This window comes from Rhinoderma darwinii, chromosome 4, assembly GCF_050947455.1.
Source record: "Rhinoderma darwinii isolate aRhiDar2 chromosome 4, aRhiDar2.hap1, whole genome shotgun sequence".
NCBI lineage: Eukaryota > Metazoa > Chordata > Amphibia > Anura > Rhinodermatidae > Rhinoderma > Rhinoderma darwinii.
In genome coordinates, this window is record NC_134690.1 from 354,974,865 (window position 1) to 354,990,805 (window position 15,941).

A 15,941-nucleotide genomic window follows, 5' to 3' on the forward strand; every position below is an offset into this window, starting at 1 on the left:
ACATGCAGTGAGTTTCACGCAGCGGACTCTCATTGCGTGAAAAATCACGCACGTGTGAATGGCCCTGATGAAATCAATGGGTCCATGTGCTGTGCGTTGTTTCAACGCACAGTACACGGACGTGATTCACGCTCGTGTGAATGGGGCCTTATACGGGCAGAAATCTGCGGGTGTAGAAGGACACAAACTTCTTATCTCTTTGCGAATTGCAGAAAGAGAAAATAGATAACAGAGGGAGGGTGGCACAGCCGCTCGGGTTCCACGACAGCATGGCTCAACAAATTAAACACAATGTGAAGATGCTACTAATAGGGCCTGCAGAGAGAATGGCATGGCTGGTACTGCGCTTGCATGTCCTTGATAGTGCACATCGGTAAGATGGAACCAGAAGCAACAAAGAAGCTTCCATGGATAAAATAAACATTAAAAATATTGTAAGATAAAACACATAAAAGGGTAGTGTCATCACAAGGAATACCCCGTGTAAGGATTGCACATTACCGCATAGGACAGTGGATTCTCCCGATTTTTAAAAAGTTATATGCCACATCACGCATCTAGTTGATGCATGAAAACATAAGAATGTAAGAAAACATGTGACAAAAAAAAATTAAAAAAAAATTATCTGCACGAGATAGAACATAAATTTGACACCAATAAGTGGATCATCATCTATTTACTGTAAATCATTGAACAGATGTAAGCTTTGCCTGACAGAACATTTATACTAATGCATCAACAACACATCCTGTAGGGGAAATGTCAGCATTTAGTCACAAGTCGTGGGAGGAAAAAGGATGAAGTGTCATTTACACACAAAACCAGGACATATGGCCAGGCCAACCATTAGGGAGAACGAGAGCTAGAATATATGTAATAAAGATGCTTCAGATCTTGCCTCCAAAGTCACCTGACCAACACTCCACCGTCTCATGAAGCTATATGGCGGTTGGATCCAAAAAAATCTCACGATTTGGATTCAGAAGACCATTTTATACAAATTATTTTTTTCTCCTTCAGTAGTGACTTCTTTGCAGCAATTTTACCATGAGTGACCGATTCATGCAGCATCCTCTGAAGAGTTGGTTGAAGTGTCTGCACCTCGATCTCAGGGAGATTTTTGTTTGGCCTCAAATTTTAGATGTTGCTCATGAGCAAATTCGGAGGCTGGCGATTAAAGGGGTTATCCGGGGAATAAAAATTGCAAAAAATTGCATTGCATTAATATGTTTATGTAAAAAGAAGTCACTTACTGATGTACTTGAATTTAAAAATCGGTATTAAATGTTGCCGTTCAAACCCGGTGAATTGTTCCCGGAAGTCCTGTAGCTTTTCTAATAATGATGATGATGCGCCAACACGGCCCCATGTGACTTAGGGCTTGCTTCCTGTGCTGTTCGTGTCGACGTGTTATCAGTGGCATGAGCGCAAGGGGCAGTCACATTGCCTATTGCTGGAGTCCCCGAGCAGAGCATCAACTAGCGCTTTGCTCGGGACTCCAGCACTGCTCTCGACATTTGGTCAGTGACTTCAGGGGTTTCTTATAGCTGGAGTTCCTGGGCAGAGCATCAGCTGATGCTCTGCCCGGGGACTCCAGCACTGCTGCCAACATCAGGGTCACTGTCCATATATGGGCAATGACGTCGGCAGCACTACTGGAGTACCCGAGCAAAGCATCAGCTGATTTGTACGACTTTGGCATAGGTTTTCACCATGTACCATAAAACTCCTTAAATGCTCCAGGCTGTCTGCAATAAAAAGTAAATTTACTATTCTCAAATGTTTTGGCATCAAAAATATTTTTCAGTTTGCCTTAAGCTAAAGTAGCAAAAGATTTTGTACTTACTAATATATCAGTCAGTATCCGATAATCTTCAATTTCTCCACATTTTTCTTGGCCGTATTTTGTAACCAAACCAACTGCAACGCCGGCAACAGGAGCAGAAATAGGAACTCCTAGAAATTATAACACAATTTATTTCACTGCAATCAAACATGTAGTTTCTAGTCCGATCCATAACCTGGAGTAGATATGGACTAGATCGAATTGTTACTGAAAAAATAAAACCATCCCTATCTCTTGCAGGAAATAATTGGAGTTTTGTACTCAACGTAAAAATATTAATTGGGTATAACAGCACCATGGGTATGGGACCTGCAATAGGATTGCTGACGCTAGGTAGAGAAGATTAGCTCCTCCTATGCAGGCTACACCCCTCCCTCCTACCGGCACCAGGCTTATCAGTTTGAGCAAAAGCAGTAAGTTATAATAAATACAATGACAAACTGGAGAAGCAAAAAACTAATACACAAACCAGGTCTTCCCGAAAACAAATCAAAAGCGGCAGAAGAGGGGGAAGCCGCGGCAGAAGAGGGGGAAGCCACAGCAGGGGTAAATCATACACATACATCAGCATACTCCGCATCAGTGTCGGTCACCACAGGGGAGAAGTGATACCTCATGGGCAGTAAATGGAGAAAATTGTACAGGAAGGAAGCTGCGTTAGAACATAGTGAGATAGTGAAGGCAGCAGCATACTAGAAATCACAGACCTCACATTCAGCATGTAGCACTGGGGGGGACATGTCCACATAAGAAGAGTCTGAAACTAGTAGCAGGTTGCAAAGTACATCTCAGGGCGTCTGAAAATGAGTGAAGGAATGAAGATTGCAGCCTGAAACTTATTGCAATTTTTATTTTTTTTAAAAATCCAAGTAACCTCTAACATGTAAAAATATTATTTTGTATGTCAAAAGGTGTCCATAGCTTTTAAAGAAAGCCAAGCTGAAACCTTGCTTCAGGCCAGACTGAAGAAAGGACAGAAGTCTGGGAGTGGAATACACCAGAGGATAGACCCTAGCCGCCTCACACCAACAGAAGAAAGCCTGCAGGCACGATGGAATACTTTTGTTTACAAGCCTTTAATATGGTCTGTATAACCAACTTGGAGAGGTCCCCCGAAATCTTGGGCTCAAATGCCATGTCATTTAATGAAGTTTACTAGAAGTAGGGTGGAATAATAATCCTTAAAAAAAAAAAGTTCGGGCACAGGGGTAGTTTGCAAGAAAACATCCGCATACCAGGCCTAGCGCAACTGATCTGGCACAACCGGTCCTTTGGGTTGACTAAGGCATCCATCGCGAGGATGAGTGGGACTTAAGGCTCCTCTGTTCGTGGTGAGGCCTGAAGTTTCAGACGGGATGCAAAGACGTCCATGTCCGGAGTCTCCAATTTGGGAGAAACGGATGGAGTGTCCACTGCCCTAGTTAGAGAGTTTCTCCTTTGGTTGAGAAAATGCACAGCCAAGCAATCCACTCCTGTGAGATGGACCACAGTGAGGGCTGGAATGTCTCTTCCACCCATAGAGGAATTCCTGCATCGAAGCATGACTGCTGGTGACCCCCTGGGGCTTTAAGTTTGCCCCTGCTGTGTTCTGTCTGGACATGGACAGGATGCCCCCGCAGATTATTTTTTTTTTGTCAGAGCCAAGACGGCGGCTCCCCCTCGGGAAAAACCCTTTAAGATAGGTCATGTCGCTTTCTTTCCCCGCGAGCGTTTTTTCCCGGTGGCGGGAAAAACCCCCCACCTCCAACCATTGAAATCAATAGGAGGCGATTTCGGATCTTTTTTTGGCATGGTTTCCATGTAAAAATTAGCACCAAAAAAAAAGTGTGAATTAGCCCTAAAAAGAGCTGTCTGGAGGCCTGTTGAGGCGGAAGACAATCCAAGGTTGCAGTTCTAGATTGCGAGAGCACAGATAGTTCACCTGTGGCCTAGGATAAGGGACCTTGCCCACTCAGGCGGTGCACCATCCTCGTCTGATGTGTCAGGTGATTTTGGACAGTCTTAGGAACAGAGCACAATAAGCACAATGGACAAGGTTGCCCACATGTAAAGAGCCCACCCCCTTGAACGTACCAAACAAGAAAGGGTGAAAAAAGAAAAACCCTGCCTGCACGCATCGGCGAGGGAAGGGGGGGGGGGGCGTGATTAATGGGAATATTTGCCCAAGTGTTTGGTGGGCAATCAAAAACCTTTTGCCCACATACCTATACTGCAATTCCAAGTAGTTTGAGAAAATCGCGTTTTTCTTATATGTAAATTACCCGAAAGTGCACCTTTTTTTCACTGGCAAACACTCCCTGCTCCTCCAGACTGACATCGCCAGGGTATGGTGACATCACAGGACTATTCATCCTAATATCACGCTTGAACAGTTACCCCTCACGGAGGGCTCATGCGCAGTACGCTCCCTGCTCTAGCAATCGCATTGTGCTAGAGCAGGGTAAGACCGTCCCCCTTTAGGCAATACCGGCCGCATGTAAATGGACACCACACCTGGGTGAGTGCCGTCCTCAGAAAACACTGACAGATAGGATAGACCCTTGGAAGCTGGCGTGCTGAAATTATGAACTAACAAACAGATGCCACTAAGGCAAGAAATAGCCTGATTTCCCAGCTACCATAAAGTTTTTTTAGTATTCTTTATTGTGCTTATTGTGTCCTCAGAAAACAACCTCCGGGATGGGAAAGGGCAGCACAGCAGAGCAAGAGAGGAGAATGTAACTGCTACAGTTGACATGTAGAAGCGCAGACAGCCGTGGTCGGGAGCGACTACCGTGCTCCCGGCCACAAGGGAAGGAGAAGCCGGCCTTAGGAAGCAGGGGAGACAAGAGACCTAGCAGGAATGGGTGCCCAATGCAGAGAGGTATGGAGATGGAGGCAGAACAACTTCCAGGGAGGAATATAGGAAACATACCTACCTCTCCAGCATCTTCAGATTACCTCACTCTTGGAGAAGTGGAGTGTGGTTACTTGTAGAAAGGGGAAGGAGAACTGGGTACAAAGTGCAGGAAAACTTTGCACCCCAAAGAGGTACGACTAGCATGGCAACCAAGCGCGGTCGTCAAACCTGTGTAAAGACGAGAACGGAACAGGGCTCTAACCGCTATTGCAATTACCACTAGTAAGGAAAAATGGAAAGTAAAAAAAAATGCAGCAGACCTGCTTAGTAGGTCGTGTCTGCTTCCTATGGATGCTAGGCTTAAACGGATTAGTCTAGTGCCTGTAGAAGAGGTAGCCTGCATAGTAAAAGCCAACCTTTTCTTCTAGCCGCCTAGTGGCAGGGCCTATACCCATGGTGCTGGTTATGAGACACCTCTAAATTGGAAATTGAACAAAACACATTATACAACCCATGGTATAACAATATTTGCAGTCCCTCTGTGTATAATGTATCACAGGGACACAGATTCAGCTCATACATCAAGTATTTTGGAACTTGAGACCCTACTTGACACCCTGACCTGACATGTGACCCAAGTTATAACACTGCGATTAAGACCACCACTCCTCCCCAGGAAGTTATCACAGACCATGTGTAATGCCAAGCTTCCATCTACAGCTTCGACAAATCCGCATGTTTTGAAAAATGGACCATCTTCATCCACCTGTTCCTTCTTCAGCCAATTGTCATCTTTACTCCCAGGTGTTGCGAGTTGTAATTTGGCACAAATGTGCAGATATAAGCGAATATTATATATGTATCTATACCTTTATAAATTATCCAATTACCCACAAATTGTCCAGTATTGTCCCCTGATGAACCAACTAGGTTGGGGAAACGCGTTGGGACGGTTATGAAGAGTCAGTGTTGTGGTCATTTTATGCAATATTTGATGCTAAGAAATTACACCAATTGTGTGTGATAGAATTTTTGTATCCCTGGAGTTTGTCCATAGGATGTGTATGGTACCACACCATCTAGATATCATTTGTACGCTAGGTGATAATTGTGGATTGTTTATTGATTCATCCCTGGGGTATTTGTGTATCAAAAGAATTACCTAGAGTATTTTAATCTGAATAAAGGTTATGTTTTATGAAGAGTTCCCACTGTGTGATATTACTGGTTTCTTTGAGCGCCCACATATTGAATTAGGCGATACTGTGATTAAGACAATATACTACTACCTCATTAACATGGTATTACTAGCATAACATTATACTACCTTGTTCACATCTGCGCTATTGTTTCTGGTAAACCTACAGACACCCCTACAGAACCCATTAAAGTCAATGGGTTTCCGTCGGTGGTGTCCGTGGTCCAACGGATCTAGCGCTTCCGGTTATTCCCTTGTTCTGGCGGAGCAGAACAATGGAAAACCGGACGCAGAAGTGAACTAGTCCTAACTCTACGCAGGAGGATCCCAAACTAACAAACGCATGATTTGCTATGCAAAATTAAAGTTAAAATAAAAATGCTATATTACCTGCATCCATTAAAGCTAAGGAACCACCACAGGCAGAGGCCATAGATGAGGAGCCTAACAGACATAAAAATAATTATGTTACATAAACAGCATTTGAAAACAAAAACAGTTTAGAAAATAGTTGCTGCTGTTTTCTTAGGCTATGTTCACACAGAGTTTTGACGAGTTTTTTGATGCGGAAACCGCGACGCAAAACTCGTCAAAAACGGCCCGAAAATGGCTCCCATTGATTTCAATGGGAGGCGGAGGAGTCTTTTTCCCGCGAGCGGTAAAACAGTCTTGCGGGAGAAAGAAGGGACATGTCCTATCTTCGGGCGTTTACGCCTCTGACCTCCCATTGACATCAATGGGAGTCAGAGAAAGCGTATTTCGCTGCGTTTTATGGCCGCGGGCGAAAAACTTCGCGAAAATCGGCGTGCAGGGAGAGGAAAATCTGCCTAAAATTCAGTTTGGAAGTTGAGGCAGAAATTGCGCCTGCAAAAAACTGTGTGAACATAGCCTTAAGCATTACGGTCACAGTTGTCTTGTAACGTATGCATAAATATTGGTGGTCACCACCTAATAAATTATATCAATATAGTGAGGGGTGCAAATGCACAAAAAAGTATGCTCCAATGAAAACGCAAAAGAAAAAGGGTGGGTGGGCATTGTGAAAGAAGGCACTCCACTTCTATTGTATCATACAACCAAAGATCATCTTTATTCATTACAATTCTAAGGCGGGATTCACACGACCGGGTCGCGTCCGAGCCCGAGTGCCGGCCGGTTTGCATAAAGTTATGCATCCGTGCCGGGCCGGGCAGATCCGGACAGTGACATCATCGGCAACTCCTGAAGGGGAATCCCCATGTGTTCGGGGATTCCGCTTCAGGAGTTTCCCCTGATGTCACTGCCCAGATATGGACAGAGACATCAAGCGCTCTGTCCAGGAGCGGAATCCCCGAACACACGGGGATTCCGCTCCTTCAAGGAGCTAAAGTGCGGCTAGCACATAGCAGAGCGGGGAGATACCTCCCCGCTCTGCTATAGTGGCGTCGCTACAGTAGTAGCAGCAGCAGCAGCTGCTGCAGCTGCTAGCGGCGCCATCAAAGGTGTCGCCGGGCCAGGGCGCTTTTAACAAGCAGGAGAAGGGAGCCAGCGCAGCGCTCCCTTCCACCTGCTGTACACCCCGGCCCTGCCACACCGTGTACAGCGATGCCATTCGTCAGAATGGCATCAACTCCTCCTCCTCACATGCACTCTGCGCTGTGAGGAGGAGGAGAGAGAGCGCAAGAGCCGGAAAACCCGGCCGTCACTCGGGACACATCCCGGTGATGGCCGGGTATTACCCGGCCCCATAGACTTCTATGGGAGCCGGGCGGCCGGGTACCCGGGCGAAAATAGAGCATGTCCTATTTTTTGACGGGCGGTTTTCCCGGCCGTCAAAAAATCGGCCGTGTGAATAGCCCCATTAGGGGTCTATTATTCCTAATGCAGCCGGGTGCCGGCCGATTTATGAACGGCCGGCACCCGGCCGGGAAACCCTGCCGTGTGAATGAGGCCTAAGCGGTACATTCTTCCCCTGAAAATAATTTTGTTGATAATAAATATCACAAGGGTATATACATAAAGTACAAAGAGAATAATAAAGTGCCAGGATGCCTGAATAGGCTATGAAACCAACAGTCAAAAGTATGGGCAATAAACAGCACCAGAAAACACTGTACAAACAATAGTTTCCTAATAAATATAACAAATGTACCTGCAGTGTGCCAGAAAGAAAAATTAGGGGGGGAACAATACATCACATAGGGATGAGGAGGCCCACACATATTGCTGCTCCAAGTGCTGACTTCATCAGGGGGCAGAATATCTAATGTATATGAAAGTTTCCCAACTTTCCCCCCCAACAGCGGAGGAAAGAAGGATCTTGTATGTTGGATTTCACTTTTAAAAAAACCATGCACGATCGTCCAAAATCCGGAACACTAGGATGATGCAAATTTTAACTTCCCTATTAAAAAGTCAATGGGGAAAATATGCAACTTATCTGTGCTCATTCTGCATCAGAAATGGATATGCTGTAGATTTAAAAAAAAAAAACTGCATCGCAGTAAACTTCCTGAGCATTTGGATGAGACGTGTTAAACTCTGATTTACTTGCCTGTTCCTGTATTCCGCTGCAGATTTTCTACAGCATTTCCATCCCGCGTGAATTCACCAGATGTCTTAGGCTACATTCACAGGAGCGTATCAGATTCACACGCGTGAAAAAAAAACACACATGAATCTGCTCCGTGTGTGTTGCGTTATACATCAGTGTGATTTGCGAGTGCCATTAGTTATTCACGCACTCGCAAAGCACATCTTTTTTTAATATTTTCAAATTGATGTGCAAATCACACACCGCACACGGATGTGCATCCGTGTGCGGTGCGTGGTTTTCACGCACCCATTGACTTCAATGGGCGCGTAGGTACGTGAAAACGCACCAATATAGGACATGCAGGAGTTTCACACAGCAGACTCTCGCTGTGTGAAAACTCATGCATGTGTGAACTGCCCCATTGAAATAAATGGGTACGAGTGCTGCACATGATTTCCATGCGCAGCATACGGACGTTATTCACATGAATGTGCCCCATGTGACTGAGGGCTTGCTTCCTGTGCTGTTCGTTTTGGCGTGTTATCAATGGCATGACCGCAAGGGGCTGTCACACTGCCTATTGCTGGAGTCCCCGAGCAGAACATCAGCAAGCGCTTTGCTTGGGACTCCAGCACTGCTCCTGACATTTGGGGACTTCAGGGGTTTCCTATAGCTGGAGTTCCTGAGCAGATCAGCTAATGCTCTGCTCGGGGACTCCGGTATTGCTGCTGACGTCACCGTCCACATATGGACAGTGACTTCAGGGGTTTCCTATCGCTGGAGTTCCGGAGCTTATGCTCTGCTCGGGAACTCCAGCGATAGGAATCCCCTGAAGTCACTGACAATGTCGGGAGCAGTGCTGGCGTCCCGAGCAAAGAGCTAGTTGATGCTCTGCTCCGGGACTCCAGCAATAGGCAATGTGATTGCCCCTTGCGGTCATGCCATTGATAACACAAACAGCACAGGAAGCAAGCCCTTAGTCACGTGGGGCCATGTCAGCGTGTCATCAATACTAGAAAACCTCCAGGACTTCTGGGAACAGTTCACCGGGTTTGAACGGCACCATTTAGTACCGAATTTTTAATTTAAGTATATTAGTAAGGGACTCCATTTTTTCATAAAAATATGGATGCAAAGCAATTTTTGGTCCCCGGATAACCGCTTTAAAGGAAAGCTGGGTAAAGGTCCTGACCCAGACCCGTTTGCAGGAAGGGCAGAATCCCAGGGGGTACAATATACCAGGGGATGGAAAGTGTGTTCACACGGACAGAAAATAGGCCTTTCACATGCAGTAATAAACCTCGGCCGATTGTGGTTTCCGGGCCTTGAGAAGAGTCTGGATGACCTGGTTCAGCAACACCACGGCATCTCAAAACCTCAGCTTTAACAGCTTTGTCGTTAAACAAAGCGGAGTTAAAGCCGGATGGAACAGCTGACCTTAAGTCGTAGCGTAAGTTGTTACTTTGCGTGAGAAGTTTGAATGTCAACGCACCAGCCATAGCGAGGCCAGTCTGTTACAGAAGGAAGGACTCTCCGAGTTGAAACAGAGCCCTGGGATCCTGAGCCCTGCCCATGTAGGTTAAAACCTTGTGGGCAAGACCAAATGCGAAGAGGTCCACATCTGGATTGCCCCACTCCTGGCAGACCTGGAGGAAAATCTCCAGATTGAGCGACCATTCTCTGGGATCTAGCTTCTCCCGACTGAGAAATTCCACAAGGCCAGGTGTCCACTCCTGGCACTTGAACCGCAGACAAAGCCGTAACATGAGTCTCTGCCCAGTGGAAGATCTAGACCCTGATGGTTTAGGTAGGCGACCATTGTGGAGTTGTCGTTCTGCACCCTTAACAGGCAACCCAAGAAAAGTGGAGTACAATGTGAGAGCTAGAAAGATGGCCCTCAAATCCAGGAGCTTGATCTGAAGCAGAACTTCCACTTCTGACCAAGTGACCCGAACCATGAGGTGGTCAAAAACTGCACCCCAAATGGAGAGGCTGGCATCCGTCTAGATGACAAGCCATTGGAGAGGCAGTAAGAACCGTTCCTGAAGGATGGCAGGGGTGGATTTCCACCGGAGCAGGAACTGACTAACCCAAATAGGCAGGAGGATTGGCATGTCCTGTGATTTGTCCGATTGCACTTTTTAGAGGAGAAGTACTCGCCCTGTTTCAATAGGTGGACGGGACCATTGACCGCAGGGAATACATCTAGAACCTTCAAGTAGAATCCTTGAAAGCGTTCCGACTGTGGAGCAGGGACGATCACTTCTTGAAGAAGTGTGCAAACACCCTGAAAAAATAAAAAAATAAATAAAAAAAGCCAGGTAAGAGTCAGGAAATCCATTTTGTATCCTGTTGATACCTCCTCTCAAACCCAGGTGTTCTCAGACATGGTAGGCTTGATGGGAAAAAAAATAAAAAGTTGTCTGCCACACCTAAGAGAAGACTCTAGCAGGAAAACACCTTCAGGTGAAAGAAGTTTTGGAAGTGGAGGGTTTGGGCAGCCATGCCAGAAGTGCTCAGGCATAAAGAATGGATGTACGGAGTCTTAGGGGCAGTTAGGCCTCATCTCCGGCCCCTCAGAGGAGAAGTTATGAAAAAAACAAAAACCTTTGAGTACATGGAGAAGGCTGCAGGCATCAAAGACCGTTCTGAAGCAGGAGGGAACTCATTCCTACAGTAGTCTTAGAGATACTTTCTATAGTAGTCTTAGACGGTTTTCCAAAGAGTCTACCCCAAGCAAAAGAAAAAGGCCAGTGAGGGTTTCTTTGGCTCAAATCTTTGTGTCAAACCCTGCTTCAAAACGGACCAGTGGACCGCCACCAAATTTGCTGCCGCACTTACAGCATAATGAGCAGACTCAAGGCAGGCATCACAGGAACTTGAAGGCATGGATGAGTTGAGAGGCTAGATCGGTTAGCTCTTCATGCAAAAGCTACCTCAGAGATGACCTGGTGAATTTTTTTAGCCAAGACAGAGCAGGCTTTGCTAACCCAGGAAAAGGTGAATGCGGGGGCGCAGGGTAGACTTGGCCGCCACAAAGGCAGATTTAGCTAGAGAATCCAATCTCTTGTCAAAAGGGCTGTGCTCTCAGACAATTGTGACAGACTGATTTGGAGATCAAATCCTCCTGAAAAGGGAAGATAATATCTGTCCTCTTTGACACTGACAACCATTTGCCTGAGTGCTAAATTCCTTAGACTGGTTTTCCCAAACTACATAGTGTTTATGGAACACCTAGGACTGGTGCTGGCGATAAGAAAGTTTCTCCTGAGAGTGAGTCATCTTTAACGTGTCCCTGACAGAACACATCGATTCCTGCATAGAAGATGCCAAACTAGTGTTTTGTTTAGACTCAATCTAAGCCAGAGGATTCCCCAGCGGAGACAGACTGATCCTGCAGGGAGGCAGCTTCTCCAAGGTGCTGGTTCTAACAGGGGATGCCAGTAGAGAACCAGAAGAAGAGTAGGATTTGTCCAATGCTCTACCAAGAGAAAGACTGCATTACCCCTAAAGGAGAGTTCTTAGGGAGTGTGTTAATTTTGTCTATTAGGGTTGGCAAGCGTTCCAAGGACTCAATCATTGTCTGGGTGAGCCTGGATAGGTCCACCATGGTCTGGGGAAAAGACTGAGCCCAGTGACGGGGGCCAAATCCAGTGCATTATCCTGTGTGACCCAGAGTTGCAGTCATCAGGAGGATTGCAAGGTAGGCCGTCCCCATGCAAATTTTTTATTGCAGCAATCGCAAAAATAGTGTGTCTTCACCACCTCCTGGGCTGATTGGAGACCTCCTGGGAGGAATACATGTTGGGAGATCAGGGCTTTTAGACAAATGTCAATGAAAGGTATGACTGGAGAAAAAATGGCCACCTGGAAAAAAAAAATAGACCACAGGACTGCCATACTGGACCCCTGGCACAGTGCCCCAGCAAGCTGGAGGCTGAGGATTCTTGGGTAGCAGGCTGGAGAAGGTTTGATAGATCGAACGTGAAAAAAGTGGATGGGGAAACCACCTGAAAGTGTTGTTGCCTCATCCACCGGAAAGGCGCAGACTAAATTAGTGAAGCCCTTCTAGTGAAAAACCAAAAATAGCCCAGGACTCCGCAGTGGCAGCATAGGAAGGTATCCTCCAGAGTGGCACCTAGACCACCCATGGTACTCTCACATCCTCACCCTGAGGTCTACAGGTGCAAGCAGGGTCAACTCTTCAGTAGCCTCTCACATATAGTGAGCTTACCGTGATGCCATCTGCGGAAGCAGAATATAGGTTAGACCTCATAAGTGTTTCTGCTCTCGTGCACTCAGTTGGCTACTGGGGGGACACCTAAAGGGGAGTTCATTCCATCTTTTCATTTGTTGTGGTGTCTGTTGCGGTGGTGCAGCACTTGTGGGGGGGACGTGGCCCAGAGCCAAGGTGGCTTGACCTGGCAACAGGGGTGCTTCTGGGTTGCTCCCTCTGCGGCTGCGGTATCGTGGTGGCGGGTGCTGCAACAGATAGAGTAGGGACCCACTTATCAGAAGTCGCCGTTAAGTGACAAGTGGGCTTATAAAAATTTCATCAAAACGTTAAGAACCTCATGTTCAATGATTAATATTGTGGATATGCAGTCCTTGTTTCTCCTCTTCAATCAGTATATAGGTTAGATCAGTGAAGATGGAGGAAGCGCAGTGCAGAAGATTGCCTGGTTAACTAGCACCCTCAGAGGGTTGACTAGGCTGGCAATCCAGGCTGACAAACCAACCTAAAGAAGTTAAGAAATAAAATAAAAAGCTCAAGAGACAGGATAAGGAGGTCGTGTCTGCCTCCTACAGACACTAAGCGAAAATTGAACAGTCCAGTGTCTATGGAAAAGGTATGGCCTGCCTGGGTGGAGCAAACACTAGTGGAGAGGGACTATACCAGGGGTGCGAGAAGGAATTTCAGTGGGTGAGACAGAGTGGCTAGTGTCCCTGAGTGACGAGTCGTCATGCTGCCAGTGTGTCTTGGGAAGTGGTGGTAGGTGGTTGTGTTGCGTAGATATTAGTTCCATTGCTTATTTAATCAAGAGGAAAGAGTATAAGAATTAACATAAGTAAAGTAACTGGATTGCTTTCAAAATCATAACGTATCATCTGATAATTCTTGTATATTGCTTCACTCAAATTCATAATCGCAAGAGTTCATTAACTATTTCATCCCTCGAGGATTCTCAGCTCGCCAGTCAGCTCTGCTCACATGAACTGTACCTCCCTGCGTCACTTGTGTTCACTCGGCCAGTCCCGTACTATAGACTTGTCTGATTGAGTAAAGCGGTTATTCCTGACAAACATAGCTTTTCGCATATGCGAATAGACAATAAAGTTTCACGTTTTAACAAAATCATAAAGGAGAAGCATAAGCAAAGTGGTCATTGAATTTTATGTTCAGAATTGGAATTCTACAATTTACAATTTTTGTCTACTAAAATCTTATTGCTCAATTTAGATTAGCATTTTCTGTATGGAGTTGAAAGCTTATTTTTTTTTATGTTCAATTTGTTCATCCGCAGTATTGTATGTGGTCCACATATTAAAAACTAAACTTCAAATATGAGAACGTTTGTAGGTGGTGAGAACATTAACCAAACATTTCCAAGGGGTGTGTGGTATAGAAAAGGTTGGGAACCACTGGCTTCTACCCATGGTGTGGTGTCCCTCAATAACATTAACGAGAAAGATCCAATATTACACTATGGTTGGCCATCGTAAGTACTGACAAAGAATATATATCAAATCTTGTTTTCTAGAATTCAGATTTCGCTTACCGTTAGACTCCAATACTTCTGCAGTTACTCTTATTGTGAAGGGAAAATCTTTAGGTATTACTGGTTTTAAAGATTTCTCTGCTAGCGCACCTACGTAGAAAACAAAAACAATCATTCACAGAATGACAGAAATGCTTAGAGTACATCTAATAAAACACATCTTAGCTACTTGTGGTCTATACTGAATTGTGACACTGCACACCCATCACTGCTCTCTTAAAGGACCAGTGTCACGAAAATTATTTTTTTTACATCAGTTTGATTTTAGTGTTTTATTAAAAACTTTTATATTTGTGTGTTTGTGTTTTACTTTTTTTTATTTTTTCACTTTTTCTTCCCTATGGGGGCTGCCATTTTTTTTTCCATTTCTATATGTGTCGATTAACGACACATACAGACATGGAATACGGCAGCTCCAGTCCCATAGTGAATGCGAACGGGGCCCGTTCCATCCACTATGCTGTACGCCGTCTGTGTGGGAACGGCGCATGCGCCGTTCCCACACAGTCGAAGTTGAACTGTGCGCCGTCCTGCGCCATTTTCCTGTAGACCGGAAGTCGCGGCCAGACAGTAAGATTACTACTTCCGGTTGCGGCTTCCGGACTTGTGCACTTGGAGCGGCGGTAGCAGACGGAGCGGACGGACCGGAGGGAGCGGCGGCGACTGGAGCAGGTAAGTTATTTCTGTGTATGTAAGTGTTTTACTGTGTGTTTACTAGTGTATGTAAACCTACTGTGTTAGCTCAAAAAATGGCAACATAGTGTAGGAGGTTTGACCGTTCAACCCCCTCGTTTCTCCCGGCACTAGCCAGATTCTGAGAGCTCACTAGAGCGAGAGAGTTTTCTCAAATTTTGCAGCATAAAGCAATGTGGTTGCTTTACCACATGCAATGCTGCAATTTTGGGAATTGCTCCATCTAGTGACCAGCACTGGGAAATATTATAAATTAGAATCTAATTTATAATATTTCCTGACTCGTGAAAAAAATTAGAACAATGTTTAATCACATATACACTAATTGTTTAACTAAAAAAAAAATACATTTGTTTCTAGCGTCACATTCCCTTTAAAACAGAACTGCCAAGTACCTTCCTTCACTTCCCCTATCTGTAACCAAAGCCGCAGATATACGCACGGAATTTTGCAGCTAAAACAGTTTTTTGATGCAGCATTTACATTTTGATGCGGAGATAGGTGCAGTTTTATGCTGCGTGTTTTACTTTAGTACTAGTCAGATACAATTCACATGTAATCATGTTTTCAGTACGGGACAGTAGTTCCACGGAGAAGCAGTGACTCCTAGCTTCATAGATAACTATGTCGATAGGAGCCCGGCTCCCGGCAGTGTGTTCGGTCCAGGAAATACTGCCAGCATACGGTCCGTATATCATGGACCGAACACGTTTGTGTGAATCCTGCCTAAGAGTGTCTTCAGCTCTGGCAGACCAAGTCCACCCATGCATTTTATGGTCAGCTGCTGCAGAGAAAATGAATGGCCAGATGTGACCTCCAAAAGGGTCAGTTCACACCGAGTTTACTGACGCTGATTTTGACACAGAAGCCACATTGGAATCTGCGCAAAAAAACCTGCAGAAATCGCCCATTGATTTCAATGGGAGGCAGAGGCGTTTTTCCCCCAGGTGACTTTTGGCCTTTAGATTGAATGGCTGTGGACAAAAAGCGCCGCAGAAAAATATGTGCAGGCAGTTCAAAATCTGCCTCAAAATTCCTGAAGGAATTCTGATGTAGATTTTTTCTGTCTG

The 15,941-nt window shown here is 45.5% G+C and overlaps 1 protein-coding gene across 1 annotated transcript in view; it reads right to left on the reverse strand.

The window, feature by feature from the left end:
• Positions 1-15,941, reverse strand: part of PNPT1 (polyribonucleotide nucleotidyltransferase 1) — a 69,922-nt gene that overhangs the window by 14,305 nt on the left and 39,676 nt on the right. The window contains exons 17-19 of the mRNA XM_075862983.1: positions 14,179-14,268; positions 6,274-6,327; positions 1,847-1,956 (exon numbers count right to left, since the gene is read on the reverse strand). Of these exons, the coding sequence (XP_075719098.1) occupies positions 1,847-1,956; positions 6,274-6,327; positions 14,179-14,268 (254 nt within the window). The remainder of the gene's footprint in view (positions 1-1,846; positions 1,957-6,273; positions 6,328-14,178; positions 14,269-15,941) is intronic.